Source organism: Canis lupus, chromosome 1 (genome assembly GCF_011100685.1).
Source record: "Canis lupus familiaris isolate Mischka breed German Shepherd chromosome 1, alternate assembly UU_Cfam_GSD_1.0, whole genome shotgun sequence".
NCBI classification, from domain to species: Eukaryota; Metazoa; Chordata; class Mammalia; order Carnivora; family Canidae; genus Canis; species Canis lupus.
The window spans coordinates 22599541-22617190 of NC_049222.1; the positions used below are offsets into that span (position 1 = coordinate 22599541).

A 17650-nucleotide genomic window follows, 5' to 3' on the forward strand; every position below is an offset into this window, starting at 1 on the left:
AGAAAGGGATGGGATTAGTCACCTAGCTGCACAGGCAACATAAATGATGCTGATCATTAAAATATTTCCTAAGAGCCTTTCACAAAAAACAACAACAACAACAACAACAACAACCAAAACATTTGTACTGCAGATATTTACACAAATACAGAGAGAAAGTATAGCCTAGTGTTGGAAGAGACAGATGTAAATCTTCTGGCAAAATGGGATGATCACCTGCATTTTTTAACATGAGTAGGCAAAAAAGCATCATTATGAGGGATGGGGCACCTAGCTGCCTCAATCAGCAGAGCACGTGGCTCTCGATCTTGGGGTTGTGAGTTCGAGCCCCACACTGAGTATAGACTCCTTAAGTAAATAAATAAACTTCCCCCCCCAAAAAAAAGAAAAAAAAAAAAAAAGAAGGATAATCTTCTATGTCAGTTGTAAATAATCTTCTATGTCGAGATTCATATAAAAACATATTAATCCAAGTCAGATTACCAACATGAATCCCTCAACCCTAAGAATATTCTGATATCTGCAAGGACCACTTGGCTTTCATGATGTGTTTACATACCAACCTGCCAATTTGCAGTTCACTTGCTTTCTCAGAAGAAGGAAGAGACCCAATATTTGCAAGTCCACAGAAAGCTTTTCAAAGCCATGGCAAACTTTACTTCAGACTTTGAGTAAGTGAGAATTAAGAGCTGTGATGTTTCAATTTATGAAAGAATAAAGTAAAAACCCTGAATATTATCCAAGTCCTTTCTAGAGCAGGCATTATTTGATTAACTCTGATTACTCAGGGAGACGTACCGATCCCACAGCGCTGGTGCTAGGAATTTTAAAGAGGCACATATAACCTCAAGTGTCTGCACAGGGTCTTTGTGGATGAGGAAGGATAAGCCTCTGGATGGGAAACAGGCCAGATAGTCAGAGCACGCAGGGCACATGGGTATGCGTCCCCAGGGAGGAGAAGCTTCTTCATAGGGCTTCTCTAGTCCCATCTGCTGCAGAGCGCTTAGGGAATTTTCAATAATACCCCAATTTTGTTGTCCATAAACCTTCATTTGTTGAGCCTTTACAAAGTCCCAGGCCCTCTGCTAAGCACTGCTTGGTCATCTTCACAGCAACCTCATTGCGGTAGGCCTACTTTACAGGTAGGAGACTAAGCCCAGAATAATTTCCATAGGTGGCCAAGTTTACAGAACTAGGGAAGTACCACAGATAGGATCCAAAGTCTTGACCAGCTGACTGTGAAGCCCCATGCTCCTAACCACCCGCCACAGCAAGCAAGCAACCAGGTTCTGAAGAGCCTGTTCACCCAGGGCAGTTAAGATAGAATGTCAACTGCACCTTCTCAAAGTCAGTGACCAGTAGATGAGCTGAGGTATTATCTATAGGGTGGCACGTTCTGTGCTATAACAAGAGGACACCAGAAGACGAGGCCCCTTCTCACTTAAGGGGCTAGTTAAGGGTCCTTGAAGATGGGCTACATGAATTGCGTCTTATAAAAAAAAAAAAAAAAGGATACAGGAGAGTCAGTACAAGGATGAGAAAGTAAGATGAAGAGAATGGTGTGCAAAGCCACGAACACCATATGGCTGTTGAGGAAACTGCTATAACGACTGAAAGAATGAGTGTAGATGGGGTTATACGTGGGGCTAGGGAAGCAAGCAGGGCCAGAATCTGGAGCTTCTTAAGGACTTAGAGTTAAGCTCCCATTCTTCTGTGGTGTGCCCGTAGGACCAAATGCCATTTTGACAGTGTATATAAAGCTCGGGAAATTCTGATTTCTACCTAAGGGTAGCCTCAGCCCCAAGTCATGGAGTGACCCATACTAGAAGACAGAAGACACATTTTGGGAAAATCTTAGGACACAGATTAGATATATTCTCATAGATTTCTGTGCATAAGATTCTCTCTCTCTCTCTCTTTCTTTGTTTTAAGTGAGGCAAACACCTGTGGCACAGTAGATATCAGTGATATTTAAAAGTTAAGGAGAAGCCAGCTGTGTTTGCTCAATGGCAGTAAACACTGACCTCTGATATTTTAGGTCTAGCCTAACAAAAATCACTCTACCAGGAATCTCTAAAAGGCAGACACCTTTTGATTCAACGATTGCATTGCTAGGAGTAGGTCTCAAAAGACTTGCAAGAGATATGCACAAGAGTATCCCCTGAATACAAAATCATACATTAAGGCACTATTAACAAAAGTGAAAAATTAGAGACAAACCAATATCGGTATAGGGATAGAAACTATAAAATTGTAAGGAGGAATTACAAAATGAGACTCATTTGTTAGAATACAGAAAAGTGTTAAAATGCATCTCTCTCTTTATATATATATATATGTATATAATATATATATATATATATATATATAAACAAGCTATGTAATATTTACAGGGTACTATGATCATCTCATTTATGTTAAAAACAGACAATAAAGAGATTTAGTGTACATTTGTTGTGATGAGCACCAGGTGATGTACAGATTGTTGAATCACTATATTGTACACCTAAAACTAATATAACAGTAGGTCAACTACACTGGAATTAAAACAAACAAACAAAGACAATAAAGACAGAAAGTAGAAAGTAGACTCATGGTTGCCAGGGCATGAAGGGAGGGAAGAAGTCGTTCCAGAGTCAGAAAGTGATGATGGCTACACAGCTTTATGAACATACTAATGAGTGAATTATCTGCTTTCAACGGTGAAATTTGATGGTATGTGAACTATTTCATAATAAACCCCAACAAATCCCAGATATATGCGAGGTGCATGTGTTGTGGGGGTTGTGGGGTATTTAAAGTAGACATTTAATTTATCTACAACCACATCCTCCAAACATAGGCACCTCCAGGGCTAAGACTCAACTGGATATGACCTTAGAGAAATAACCACGATGTGTGCTCACTAAGTGCCCTACAGGATGCAAAGGATGACCCTGGAAGCAATGCTTGCATCAAAGAAATACTAATTTTTTATGTCATGTTCCAGCCTTTGGAGATGAATTCTCCTTGCGAGAGGGGCCACAAAAATCCAATCCAATAAAATCAACCAGCACTGAAACATAGTTAAAACTATATGTAGCTTTATTAATCTTTAACACACTTTCTTAAATAGACTCCTAGTTGGTGAAATGCTCTAAGTGAAATTTCAGCAAATGAAGTCTCATGAGCAGCCCTTCTTAAGGGTTACGATGAAAATGATTTCTTTTTGCGTAAAATACAATTTTTAACACTGTGCCTAATAGAACAACAAAAGTAGAGGGGCTAGCTGTAAATGAAATAGGTTTTATGGCCATGGTGTTCATCAACGGATTTAAGACATGGAAACTTAGATAGGAAGAGCCACCTAAATGGCAAGGTGTGTATATTGCCTCTAAGGTGTGTGTTTATGTCTAAATATCTCTGGATGACCTAGGTTAGAATATAGATAGTGTAAACCTAATTGTTTGTTTAAAGACCATAAGGGAAAACATGCAGATAATACAATACAGATTCTCTCTCTCACACCCGCATGTCCCCTACCACCACTGGTATTTATCGAACTATTTACATGCAATTGCTCTAACCCCTGCTCACTAGATTCGCAATTAGTCATACCACCCCCAGGCTTCACTGTTCTAAGGAAATTAAAATCCTTATTCTGGGTTCTTGAACCCCACTTCAGCGTAGAGGAGGTTTCTCTGCAGCACCAACAATCCTCTGGACGCCAACTGGGTATTCATTTGGACAATTCAACTCAATTCTGACGTCTATCTATCTGCAGACAGAGGGGATTCCACAGGTTGGGGGTCCTACGGCCCCCCTCTTCCCACTTCAGAGGGTAGTCACAAACCCAGGTAGTCTTCACCTGTGTATCTGACCCACTAGCCGTGAGTTCCAACTACCTCCTCCTCAGGTTAGATCAATTTACTGGAGCAGCTCACAGAGCTCAGAGGAATATTTTACCTACTAGATCACTGGCTTAGTCCAAGGGTATGACTCCGAGACAGCCAGAAGGAACAGAAGGACAAAGTGTGGGGAAAGGGTACAGAACTTCCACGCCCTTCCCAGGCGCCACTCCCTCAACATCTATGCACTTGCGCCAACTGGGAAACTCTTGGAACCTTCTGTGGATTTTTATGGAGGCTTCCACACGTAGGCACAACCGATTAAATCATCGACAATTAGCTATTGATTCAACCCGACCTCAAGCCCCTTTCCCCTCCTAGGAGACCAAGGGAGTGGGCTTGAAAGTTCAAACCCTCTACTCACAGGACTGCTTCTTCTGCTACCCAGGCCCCATCCAAGAGTAGGATCCCATATATATATGTATTACATTATTTATTACTTGCATATGTACGCACGCGTATGCCCAGTGTATTGTGAAATGAGATGATAGATTTAGGACCTACCCTGCTTACTTATTTGCTATTAAAAATATCTATCGTTGTTGTTTTGTTTTTGTTCTATGCTAAACTCAGGATTCAAGTTCCCAAACAAGTTATTTGCTGCATCAGGAACACACGGCTCCTTCATGTACTCCAGTGGCTTCCCATTCACTAGAAATCAACATTTCTGATTTATTCTAATTCTCACATTTACTGAATAATAGGCTTTTCCACAATAATTTGTGTAATGGCCAATGGATTAGACGGCTTATTAGAGAATACAAATAGATTTTAACTATAAAATTAGACTATTAAAACAATAATTTCTTAAAGGGAGATGAGTAAGTGCTTTCACTAACAGTACTTTCATCTACATCCTAACAGGAAAAGTTTAAAATGATTTAGGGACTACACACACTGAGCGTTTCTATGATTCCTTTTAACTGATGTAGTTTCTAGAACATCCCCTAATTTAAAATGTTCCCTTATTTTGTAGAAAAACTTTGTATCTAACATAAATATCTCAATTCAAAGGTCTTTATGTAACATTACATTTAAATAATAAATTTTAGGGCAGCCCTGGTGGCTCAGCGGTTTAGCACTGCCTTCAGCCCAGGGCCTGATCCTGAAGACACGGGATCAAGGCCCATGTCAGGCTCCCTGCATGGAGCCTGCTTCTCCCTCTGCCTGTGTCTCTGCCTCTCTCTCTCTCTCTCTCTGTCTCTCATGAATAAACAAAATCTTAAAAAAAAAAATAAAAATAAATAAATAAATAAATAATAAATTTTAACATGGACATTAAAAAAATTAATAGGAAAAAAACGAGTACCAGTGATAGGTTCATAAACATAAAAATGCTTTATTAAATTTATTATCAGTCATAATTTCATCAGAAATTTACAATGATGCCACCTAAACTATCTACTTACTCTGATTTAGGGCTTTGTTAGCCTGACATTCGTCAAAAAAAAAAAAAAAAAAAAATCAAGCTTTTGTACTCCAAAAGGGTCTTCTAGAATGCAAAAGAGTTTTCTGTTACTATCACTGAGTTATTTAAAATATTGCTCATTGCTCCTTCATTTTTATTATACTACCAGCAAAAATCACACTGAAGCTAGCTTAAGGTTTGAATTAAAAAGAAAAAAAAGTACTCTTAATATAATGATTTTTAGAATGAATAATTAGCTATCTCCATTGTCACATGAATTAGAATTCATAACAAAGAAAAGGAAATGAAAGGTAGGAAGATTTTTAAAATTTATTTTGTTGATGTTTCTACTATAAAAAGCCCTGTCAAGTTCTCTTTTGTAATTTTTATAATGTAGAAGATGTCTTTCCACTGTGCATATTTCTCAGGAATATATTTCTGTTTTACTTTTATTGCAGAGTTAATTGACTTAGGAAGGAGACAACTAAAAACCTATTCTTTAAAATGCAATTATTTAAGTCGAGGGTGGGGAGTATATGGGTAAGGAGGCATTGGGGCAATGTTGGTGATTATCTCAGTTTTATTTAGCAATAAAATCTAAAAAAAATATAAGATTAGCACATACACAATAATTATAGCACCACATTTCTTCCATATATATATATATTTCTCTCTCTCTCTCTCTCTCCCTCTTTCTCTCTCTCTCTCATGTTTTAACCACAAAACAATAGGAACATTTAGCTAACTGGAGATAATTAAGACCATTAAGAATTATGGAGTCTGAACAATTTATTTTCCTACTTATTGTTTGCAAATAAATACCATCCCTATTGGTTTAAAATAAAAAAAGCTCTTTTCTATAACTGCACCTTCCCAAAACAGAATTCTGAGAGTATTCAAGAGCCTTGGGATACATTTTCCAAACTGCTTGACCAGATGAACTTGACCTTCTAGGCAAGATTCTTATATTTGTTCCTGTAGAGAAAAAGAATATGAACATTTTTTCTTGCTGTTTCCTTTATATAACGTTTGAGTGACCTCAGGCGATGTAGTTCATTCTCCCTTCTCTTAAGACAAGTTCCTTTTTCTGTTTCCTTTTAAGCAAAAAACGTAAAGGTCAGATTATCATTTCACAAAATGCTCCATTCAGCTGAGGCGACTCTAGCTTCTCTCACCATAATATGCTTTCACTAATTATTTCATAACTCATTTAAATGGGAGGCATTCTGGAAAGGAATTCACTGCAACAACTCCTCAAGTAACTAATTATTTTTTTTTAACACAGGGGAATTTTAATTATAATGCCTGTGTTATTTAAAAGCAGTGTGTGACAATTTGCATCTTGAAACATCTATTGTAATAGGGAAGAAAAAAAAATGCTCCTGAATGAAATAACAATTCATGTAAAGGCAATTTAGTTGCCCTTTTATTTCCTTGATTTTCAAGAAACGGAAAGAAAAAAAAAATGCAAACTGAGCCTGAATTATAAAACCACTTACAAAGATTAAAAGAGAAAAAAAAATCTTGCCCCTATAAAGAGTATATATAACCTTATTTTTATAGTTACATGTTCTCTATATTTTAGGAGAGATTTATCATGTGTCATCATTTAATGTATAGCTGTGGTAGCAAAATCTATCATTTTAGAAGAAAACAGCCAAATCATACTGCTTTCTTCTAGGGAGTTGATATTTTCAAGGGACTAAAAGGATAAATAAAATCTATTATTATTATTACAATAGTGACTATTGCTTTCCATTAGTTTATATTTTGGAGAGTTTTATTGGTTAAAAATAAAGGGCTACGTAGGAACCTATTCACAGTGTCCTTACATCTAGTCCCTAGATTGGTGATTATCTAGATTGAGCAGCAAAGTGATAAGGGAATAAGTATGTGCCATCGTTAGAGAAGGTGGGTTCCATCGTCTGCTTGTAGAAAGTCACTATCTTTTTTTTTTCTTTTTTTTTCCAGTTTGTTCTCTATTAATTTGGGTATCTGTATCGCAGAGCCTTTTTGAGCATTATGAGCTACTGCATATACATATACTGTTCAAAGAGGAAAATCTCACACAGAAGTCAGCGGTTTTAACAGTCAAGATGTAAATATTTATAAATTAACAAAAGAAGAATTTACCTGGACGTAAATGCCCTATAATGTATCCTGCATTCAGTGTCCCTCTACTTGAGGAGGGGGGGCTGATCCCACTGCATCCCCAAGAGTGTAAATACAAGTGAGGTAGCACTTGGGTTCCAATTGTGATGCTCATAGCCCTGCAGAGGAAGTGGGTGGCCAAGAGCCGGGTGGTTGGGTGGGTGTGTTGGGTGGCGGTGGCGGGTGTGCAGTGGTGGTGTCACTGAAAATAAACAAGACGGTCCTTTGGCGATTACTCAGAGCAGCTCCTTAATAGCGTCTTACACGCTGTTTGGACGCTCCTCTCCCCCAGGGGAGGGGGGTTATGTTAAACTCTCAGTCTAGACCAACTGACCCCTGTCAACTCAGCTTCAGTGAATCTTTTTCAGTTGGAAGGACACCAAGCAGGCTCTGTTGAGAAGACTGCCCAGCATCTTTTTCTGAAATGAGAACAGCCGTTGCATGATCTAGAACTCCTGGTCTGACCAGGACAAATTATATTGGCTTCACGGACAGAACACTAGATCAAGTTGTGAAAAATGGATCTCACAGTCAAACAGATTTGGGCACAACTTGCCAACAAACTGCATAGATTCAACTTTTTAAAAACTCAATTCAGGCTTGCCAGTTTGTGCTTGTAGATTGCGAAAGCAGATATCTGATCCAAGTTGACAATATTTATAGCTCAGGATTTGTAGTCTATATTTTTTCCTCTCCCAACCCCTCCACAAATGTTCTGTATCATCACAAGGAATAATCAAAGTTGTCATTTCCTAATAATATTGATTGTAATAATGTCACAATATCCATTTTTAGGTCTATTTGTACTACCACTGCTGCCAGCGAATAAGAATCTACTGCGTACCATGGTTTTACGGGCTAAATGTTATTTAAAAGCCAGCACAGTCTTAGGAGGTAGGTTATTATTATGTCGATTCTACAGAAGAGAATCCAGAGGCTCAGACAGCTGGCAACATCTGGAGTTGGGAAAATGTGTTTGACCAGATGCAAGGTCATCTTGATGTTTATGGGTTATGGAAGGAATGAGGACGGGGCACATGTTTTTTTTTTTTTTTTTTTTTTTTTTTTTTTTTTTAAGTAGCATATGGATATCCCAGCACAGTCCACCTTCTAAATCTAAGACCCTATGGGCTCAAGAGAAACTTTTGGCCCCTCCCCTAACTATACAGAGTAATCTAAATCGGAGGTCTTTCCCACAACGAGGGTTATTAACTAAAATAAATTTTATTGGGAAATCATTGCCATCCATATAGCAAACCCCTAATAACAAACTTTTGTTCTTCTTACTCTGTGAAGTGCATTCCTTTCCTCTGAAATCCCAGGCCCCTACCCCTATTCCTTAGTTCCGAAATGACATACAGACCTGATTTTGTCTGAGTGTCTTTGGAATCTCCACGTCTGTGTGGATACCCTGTATGCATACTATTAAATTCTATTTTCTCTTGTTCATCTGTTCTATGTCAATTGGATTCTTAGTCCAGCTGGATGGACCCTGGACAGGGACAGGAATTCTTATTTCCCAACAATGGAAACCTCTCCATATGTGGCATAAAGCTCCATGTATTCACTGGCAAAACAAATATCTAAGGAATAACCACTAAACATGCCCCACACTCTGACGGGCAGAGGGTGGAGAAGGGAAGGATAAGTTTTGCAGATAAAGTCTGACTCTGCTTCTCTCTTTAAAGTCTCAGTCTAGAGGGTTAAACAGAAGTATCCATGGCAGAGAAATACTGCTCTACTTTAGAGTAGAGCTAATTGGATACAGACAAAATTCCCCAGTTTCAGCCGGGACAGGCCAAGCTGCTTTCCAATGGAGTAACAGCCCTTACCGACAGAATTTGCTTTTATCAGAAATGCCAATAGTCAGTAGTAGCTGGTTACACCAAGAACTTTTGTTGTTGTTGTTGTTTTGTTGTTTTTAAGAGAGAGAGAAAGAAGTAGGAGGGCAGAAGAGGAGGTGGAGAGGGAATCTTAAGCAGATCACGCCCAGCACCCAGGGCTCCATCTCACAACCCCGAGATCGTGACCTTAGCCGAAATTAAGAGTTGGAAGCTTAACTGACAGAGCCACCCGGGCACCCCACACTGAGACTTTTAATAAGATGTTGGATGGGATGGTAGCCCTTGGCTTATCTTTTCTACTCCCCTTCCCACTTCAGCTAAGTTTGCACTTAGGTTTAAGAGTTTGAAGAGCATGTGAGAAGTTGCTAGAAAATAGGATTTATGGTGCATGGCAAGATCACTGCATGAAATGCTCTGATTGATTAAAGATAGATTTCATTTGCCACATTTCTTTTTCTCAAAAGACACTTCAAGAAAGCAAAAGTGGAAGAGGGGCATTACTATTTTAAATGGACTTTACATTGTACCTGAGGGTACCAAACAGGTTTTTTTGTTTTTGTTTTTGTTTTTGTTTTTTTGTTTTTTGTTTTTGTCTTTTGTTTTTTCACTCAAGCAAAGCTGTTACCTTTTAGTGGTGACTGGTTTACTGACTGCTAATGCTTTAAAAATGAGATTAAATCAGGCCCATGGTCTTTATTACAAGGAAGATATATGCCCCTCGTGCATTCCAGTGGGTTGGCAATCTTAACCTCGAAAGACATAACATTGATGTATGCTGTGTTGCCAAACAGCATGGTGAGTGTTTAAAATGCTGTGAACAGCCTTATTGCCTCGAAATGATACAATCTAATATTAGACTGTAACTCAGTGACTGAATCTGCCAACCCATCCTTCTATAGAACAGGAAAGTTGAAGCCACTCCGTTTTAATATCTCCCAGGGAAGGGATCATTCTTCATTCCACCATTGAAACAAAGCACGTAAAAGTGAATCTAGATTGCAGGAAAACTGAAACCACGTTGAATCGGGCCATTTTCATTAACGGCACATATGCATCTGCCTTTCAGAAGAGGGTGTCGAAATGCCAGCCTCTTTCATTCACATCGGCAGGACTATCCAAGCAGCGTGGGCAACTGATGGGTGGGATCTGAGAGCCCAGAAATTCTTAAGCTAGAGAAAATAGAATTGCACCCTTTCCACTTCATTTGAATAATCTGGAAAAGCAGATTTTACCTTGATCCTCAGTACTTATTCTACTTCTTCTTTTTAATCAATCATAATTCACATAGACTTTCAGTCCTTTCTACCCTTTATGCTCATCAATCAAATGCCTGACGCCCAACATTCAAAGGACCTAGGGCACTGATAGCCTTAGTTTGCAGGATTGGAATGCCACCTCCCATGTTTCTGGAGTAAAGGGGACTTTCTGCAACCATCCTTCAGTATGTTGTCATTGCTAGAGGAGGCAGGGTGCCACCAGGTGGGTTGACCAACTTTCCTAGTTTTGGTTGAGACTGAGAGGTTAGAGCATTGCACTTTCAAATGCTAAAACCAAGTCAGTCCTGGTTAAAACAGGATGGTTGGCCACTGTATCTCTAGGTAAGAACCCAGCCCACCAAGACGTCCTTGGTCAGGCACAGTCTGGTTGGTGCATTTTCACTGGGTTTCTGAACTGACTGCATGGCAATAAAATCTAATTTTTTATACTGGCACCTGACAAGAACAACTTTTGTAGATTTTAACTTCTGCAGGCCCTCAGTAGAAGAATGTGTGCTGGAGAGGTGGTCCCGTCCAGCTGTCTTAGTACATGTTATTGCTGAAAAGGAGTCTTCATTCTCACCAGTATTTTAGATTTTAGACTAAATGGGCCCTGGGAAAAGAAGCCCTTATCAGATGGTTGCCCTCTTAGTTTAATTTTGTACTGAGAGCTAAAGATTACGTTTGGAAGTAGCCCTTAAAACCTGTTTACCCATTTGAAAGCCTAAACTTATTTCAGGTTGGATCCATTTGCCTTGCATTGTATCCCATACCAAAGGGTTTTCTTTGTTTTTGTTTTATAAAGCCCATTTTAAGCTAAGTCATTACAGAAAGGAGTAAAATTCTGAGTCTTCTCTTTACATATCCAACATTTCAAGGACTCCCCCCAAAATAATAATAACAATAATTATTAGCTACCCTCTAACCAAATCAAGTGGAGCAGAAGGAATAATATCCATGGATTCCAGAACATCTTGTACTATTTTTTAGGGTCTACACCACTTAAAAATATTCAGATGGAAAGGAAAAAATGCTCATCTTATTAGTTAATTCATAAGTCAAGATATTACCAAGCATATGTGGATGCACTAATGCAAATTTTTATTTCCTTTTTGGAAATCTATATGTTGCATTTCAAATCATTATAATTAAAGTAAAACTCACTGCTCTGAAGGCAAAAAAAAAAAAAAGTTCTGCAAAATTTCAACACTAGTGATTCTGTGAAATGGAATTAATTGGGGAATCATTTTTCTAATATTTTTCTACTAATGAAGAGTACCCCCCGCCCGACACAAGCAGTACATCAACTTGAGACAATCTTTGTTTCTAAAAATCCCATAATGCTGTGTCAGTTGTTGAGATCCTTTTACTGTTTTCCAAGCAATTAAGGATAAAGTCAGTCAAAACCATGAGGGAATACACATAAATCTTTTTTACATTGTTCCCTTATCTTAAGAATGTATACTGTTTCTGCAAAGATGATTTTCTTATCCACCAAAAAGGAGTAACAAGAGAAAGAATCCACTTACCTGCTACTGCAACTTTTGCTGTCCGACTAATAATTGACCCAGAATCTCCTAAAGATGCCTCACATTGGTAGAGTCCCTCATCTGGCTTATGGTGCCTGGAGTGAAGTATGTTTTGTATCAACAGAGAGCCATTTGGAAGTTGCTGCTTCCTTTCATCCATCCCCAAGGCCAGGTGGACTCCATCTTTCTTCCACTTGATGACGGGGACTCCTCGGTCAGACTCAGCAGAGCAGTTCAGGAGGACGTTTCCTCCCCGCATGGTGACAGCATCAGAAGGCTCGGACAGGAAGTGCAGTGATGTGAAAGGCTTAATCTGGAAACCTGCAACAAGGAAACACAGGGAAATAAATACGTTCACTTATTCAAAGAGATCACGGGCTTTATCCCCTTGCCTCTTCTTTACAAAACTTTTTCAAAAAAGCTGCGGTCCTTGAAAAATATTCAAGAATAAATGATATTGTATTAAAGGAAGAAAAGAAGTGCCCAACTGAGCTAACCAAATTAATGAAATGATTGACCCAAAAACAAATAATATGAGAAATTAAAAATTCATACAAATTTAGGCACGGCCATCACCACTTATAAGTCAATGTTTAAAACGATAGAAAAGACTAATATTTTCCAAATAAAATTAAGATATTTATTTATTTATTTATTTATTATTTTTATTTTTATTTTTTATTTAAACTAAGATATTTTAAAGTAACAATGGTTGGATGCCAGGATGGCTCAGCAGTTAAGCGTCTGCCTTCGGCCCAGGGCATGATCCTGGGGTCCCAGGATCCAGTCCCATATAGGGCTCCCTTCAGGGAGCCTACTTCTCCCTCTGCCTGTGTCTCTGCTTCTCTCTGTGTATCTCTCATGAATAAATAAATAAAACCTTAAAAAAACCCAAAGTAACCATGGTTAGTAGTAGAGCAGTAGTAGTAGTACCTCTAAGATTTCGGGGGGTGGGGTTTCTATCTCTGCATTTTGATTATAGCATCCATATTTTTTTTAAGAAAATCTACTGAGACGTGGTGTTTCAACATCATCATCATCATCAACAACAACGACATCAACTCTGAACACTGTGGGGAAAGTTATTTAGAACAAAGCTCTGAAGAATTTTAAAATAGGTAAGAAATGCCACTAGCAGAAGTGAGTCAAAAATGCTACTACCTAAAATCACAAATCCCTGAAGTGTCTTAATTTCCATCTGAATGTTGCTCATGAGCAAGGAAATTTAAGTGAATATTATATTCTACCTGGTCTTTTTTTTTTTCTCCCTATAAACATAAATGAACATAAGAAATCGACAGAAGGAAGAGAAAGTCATTTAAGGATCCTGAGAGGGGGAGACAAGTATAGTTAAAGTATATCACACCCAGGGCTCACAACATAGCATTTAGCAGAATGTTTCGTTGTTGAATCATAGGATTTGACAAGGTTTTGGAAGTCATTGGGCTAACCCTTTGCCAAACAGGTGTATGCCTAAGTCATTCAATTCGAATTACTTTTAATTTCATTTTTAACCATCTCTGGAGCTAAGGATTCTAAACACTTCTTGGTATCTTGTTTTTAATATTTAATTATTCTTAGAGGATGACTGAATTTTCTTGCTCCTATTTCATCTCATATTTTTTTCCTGAATTGCTTCGTGTGAAAATGCAGAGGAAATGGAGATTTCTTTTTAAGACCCTTTTACTCTTCTGTAGTATTTAATTTCTTTAAAAATGCCCCCTGAATTATATTTTAGCCTTCATGTATTTCAGGATAACGACCTTAATTTCATTAACTTCCTTAGTTTTCCTGTAATGGAAACAGTTGGTGTGTGTGTGTGTGTGTGTGTGTGTGTACTTTGTGTAAGTTTTGTCTAGTTTTCTCTCATTTAAAAAGCCGGCATCTAAATTGCTTATCATCAATATTCTCATAAAGGATTGATCCATACTAGTTCCAATGGACAGAATCTTTCTTAACTTTGTATATAGGTGGAGATAAAAGCCGGGCAGTTTCTCACTATTCCCCTGTAATGTTACCTGTCATGCCCACCTTTGCTAAGCCTTCATTTGAAGCCTGTTACTTTTGCCTTTGTGTTGAACTTTGCCCAGTGAACTGCATCATTTATTGTCATACACTCATTTCATCTAATGAAATGAAAGAAATGCTTTCTTTCACCCAAAGAAAGCAGCTAGAATTTTGCTCAAGTTAATAGAAATTGTAAAATAGCAGTAAGGATTTTAGTCTACCATAAGTGATATTGGTAAAAATCTCAAAAGATACAGACTGGCTCCCTCACTGCCTACTAAGCTCCTCCTCCCTCCAAATCATTTTGGTGTAGCCCACTTACTCACTACTGCCCATGCTTCTAGTGGGAAGTATATCAAATTGGAAGTCTGGATATTTAGCTCTTGGTCCTGGCTTTATTACTTAAAGACCCATGACTCAAGCAAGCCTTTCAAGGCCTCAGAATCTCAGTCCCTTCACCTGTGAAGTGAGAGCATTGAACTAAACAATCTCAAAAATGAACATCTAGTTTGGAAACTTTCAGAACCAGTATGGGTTGAAGGCATCCATCAAGCGCATTCTGCTTTGGCTTACTGAGAGGCAGACTGATGTTGCCATAAATGTCTCCCCCACATCTCTGTGATATCCTCCTTTACAAGAAAAGAAACACGGGTCAGTGAACACCGAGCTTGAGATACCAAGGATGGGAAAGCAGAGAGACGTGCCAATGTCCTTGAATGTCAGGATATTTCACTAGAGTAACACCTGCAATTTCCATACAAGTGGCATTAATAAGGTAGAAATAAATTTAGAATTCAAGACCAGGCAACTATATTAGGAGGCATTTATTGCTTTTTGGTTCTTCCTGGGGCCTATATTTTAAACAACAATTTCATGTTGAACACCTTATTTATGTCACAGAACACATAATACGTTGAATGCAGCTGTTTATGACAGCATGTTAATGAGTATATGTGCCCATTATCACAAATAAATAATCCACTTAATCTGAAAGAAGGAGTTTATGACAGTTTTCAGGGCTGTGAATACATAATTTAGGAAAGTTAAATAAAGATTAACTTTTCCTCAAACGACTACCCTTGCGTTTTGCTGGCAATTTGAGCTTCTGTACGCTTTATAACGATTATATTTTTAATACATTGCTGTGGAATACAGGTATGTCACTGCCTTAAATAGCTTGCATTAATTACTTAGTTTTTTTTAATAAAAGATAGACTCAAGCCAATAGGATCTGTTGAGAAGTAATAGATATGTCTCCAATGTTCTCCTTTTCAAAGTTCCAGTCTATGTCGGCATAAACTGTTTGCACTCCCTTGGGAGCTATTTTGCACAGGCTTAAGAAATGCCCCACTAACACAGCACCCTGACTTCAATTTTGGTTGCCCCTCTCTCTTAGAGTACTAGGCCCTCCTGGAGGGGCTTTGCCCATCAGTACATCATATTTTAAGATAAAATAATTTTTATCCAATTTTTTTTTAAGATTTTATTTATTTATTCATGAGAGACACAGAGAGAGAGAGAGGCAGAGACATAGGCAGAGGGAGAAGCAGGCTCCATGCAGGGAGCCCGAACAAGACTCGATCCCAGGAGGCTGGGATCATGACCTGAGTCAAAGGCAGATGGTCAACCACTGAGCCACCCAGGCCCCTATCCAATTGCTTCATCCAAGAATCCCTATCTGAAATCAACTACACTGACTTAATGTTTGAACAGAGAAAGATAGGTGGAACTGAAGAAGGCAAAGAAGTAGAAATCACTGTTGGAGCCTGTAGCTCAAAAAGTTGTGGCTGGAATTTGGGCAGGCGTTATTTGATGGGGGACTGCCAGCCTGGGAAATGAGTGAAAGAAATACTCAGAAAGCAACAGAAGAATGTTTTTGAAGAGTCAACATGGAACTACCTACTTTACAATTTTACAGAGGATTTTTGCATTAGAATGACGATCCTAGGGATTTCATCCAGAAGAAAATCAAGTGGAGAAGTTTTTGTTTTGGTTTGGTTTTATTTTTAAGATGCCACCGGTTATTCTGTTGAACCTTTCTTTAAATAGTGACAATTCTCAATCTTGCTTCATAAAAGAAGTGATCTTTTGGCCTGCTGTAAGATCACATAATTAATAATATTTTGGAGAAATACATTTGATAGTACCTAAAAACCATCCACTAAGAAATCTCAGTGGTTGAGTCTGATGGCAGAGTTCATGATTAGAATGAACGAGTCTCCAGGCCTCTTCTCCCTCCAAATGTTGGCTTGGGAAGATTGCTAGATCATCTCTGGGTAGGATTTAGGCATAGAGCCTTAAATGCATTTAACCACTTGATCTTTTCTTATCTGTGTCAGTCTGAGAAAAAGTAATAAAGTGTCACATTGTTCCTGGACATTATTCTTTATTTTCATCTTCTTCTGAAAGATTGTATTGTATTTTACAAGCACATAATAATATAGCAAATCCTTCAATGTTTTTCCAATACAGATATAGAGGAGGGCTTGAGTGGTGACCCAAAGGAGAAATACTGGCATTTATTTGCTTTGGTTTTGTCAGACATAAGTAAGAATCAGAAATAGCACTGCCAGGAATATTCTAAGTTTATATTAATTGAGTACGTAGAGATAGAAAAAAAAATCTGTATTGTATTTTAGAGACTCATCAAAATAATCAAACAAATAGTAAAAATCTTTCTGTTAGCATAAGTTCCTTTGTGCCTGCCCTCCTTCTCATATTCTTGTTAAATTCAAAGACCATTCAGTCACAGCAGCAGACTAACTTAGAATGGGTTTTTAAAAATATGACATTTTATCTACAATATCAAACATTGTTAAGTGTGAAAAATAATTCCTCATGGAGTCAGACATTCCTTTCCAAGTCCAAAATGTAAAAGTGTCTGGTTAAAGCAATAAAAGCTAAAAAAAAAAAAAATGAAATTTATGAAGAGTAGCATAAAAATAAAAAGAAGATCCTGAAAAGATTTTAAGATTAGAAAATGTCATACAAGTCCCCATAGAATGTGTGATGCATAATTTTATCTGTTTCAAGTTACAAAACTTTCACTTTGGGATGCATGGAGATTCAGATGATCCCCAAATTCTTGTAATCAACCCAGAAAACTCTGCCATCGTTATCTCTTCTTAAAAATATATGCTACTGCATCTGCTTCTCATGTGTTAAGGAAATAGATCTCCATTGAAGGAAAGTAAAATCGTTCTATGAATGATAGAATATGATCTCTTTTTCATACATCAAACACCAATTACAGGTAAAATTATAACTCTGGACTTCAGCCCTAGCAAAAGTTTATAATGCTTGTGAGACTTTGGTTTGGGATGGAGATTTTAAAAAGCAAAACAAAGCAAAATGTAAGAATTAAAAGAACCCCTAACTATATATGGGCTTTACTGGGTTTGGGATATCAGAATATAAATTCTAAAACCATGATTCTCAAACCACAGTTCCCAGACAAGCAATAGCAATACTGGAAATTTGTTAGAAAGGTCTGATCTCAGGCCCCAACCCTAGACCTACCTAATCAGTAACTTTGGGGATGGAGTCATTAGCTCCATATTCATGAAAT

At 38.0% G+C, this 17650-nt stretch overlaps 1 protein-coding gene across 4 annotated transcripts in view; it reads right to left on the bottom strand.

The window, feature by feature from the left end:
• DCC (DCC netrin 1 receptor) overlaps nt 1-17650 on the bottom strand; it is a 1087181-nt gene that overhangs the window by 692824 nt on the left and 376707 nt on the right. For 3 of the 4 annotated variants that reach the window (XM_038525972.1, XM_038525971.1, XM_038525970.1), the window contains exon 2: nt 12076-12396. In XM_038525972.1, coding sequence (XP_038381900.1) covers nt 12076-12396 — 321 coding nt within the window. Of the gene's footprint in view, nt 1-563; nt 1310-12075; nt 12397-17650 lie in introns of those variants that run through there. The other variant, XM_038525973.1, reaches the window with a different exon arrangement.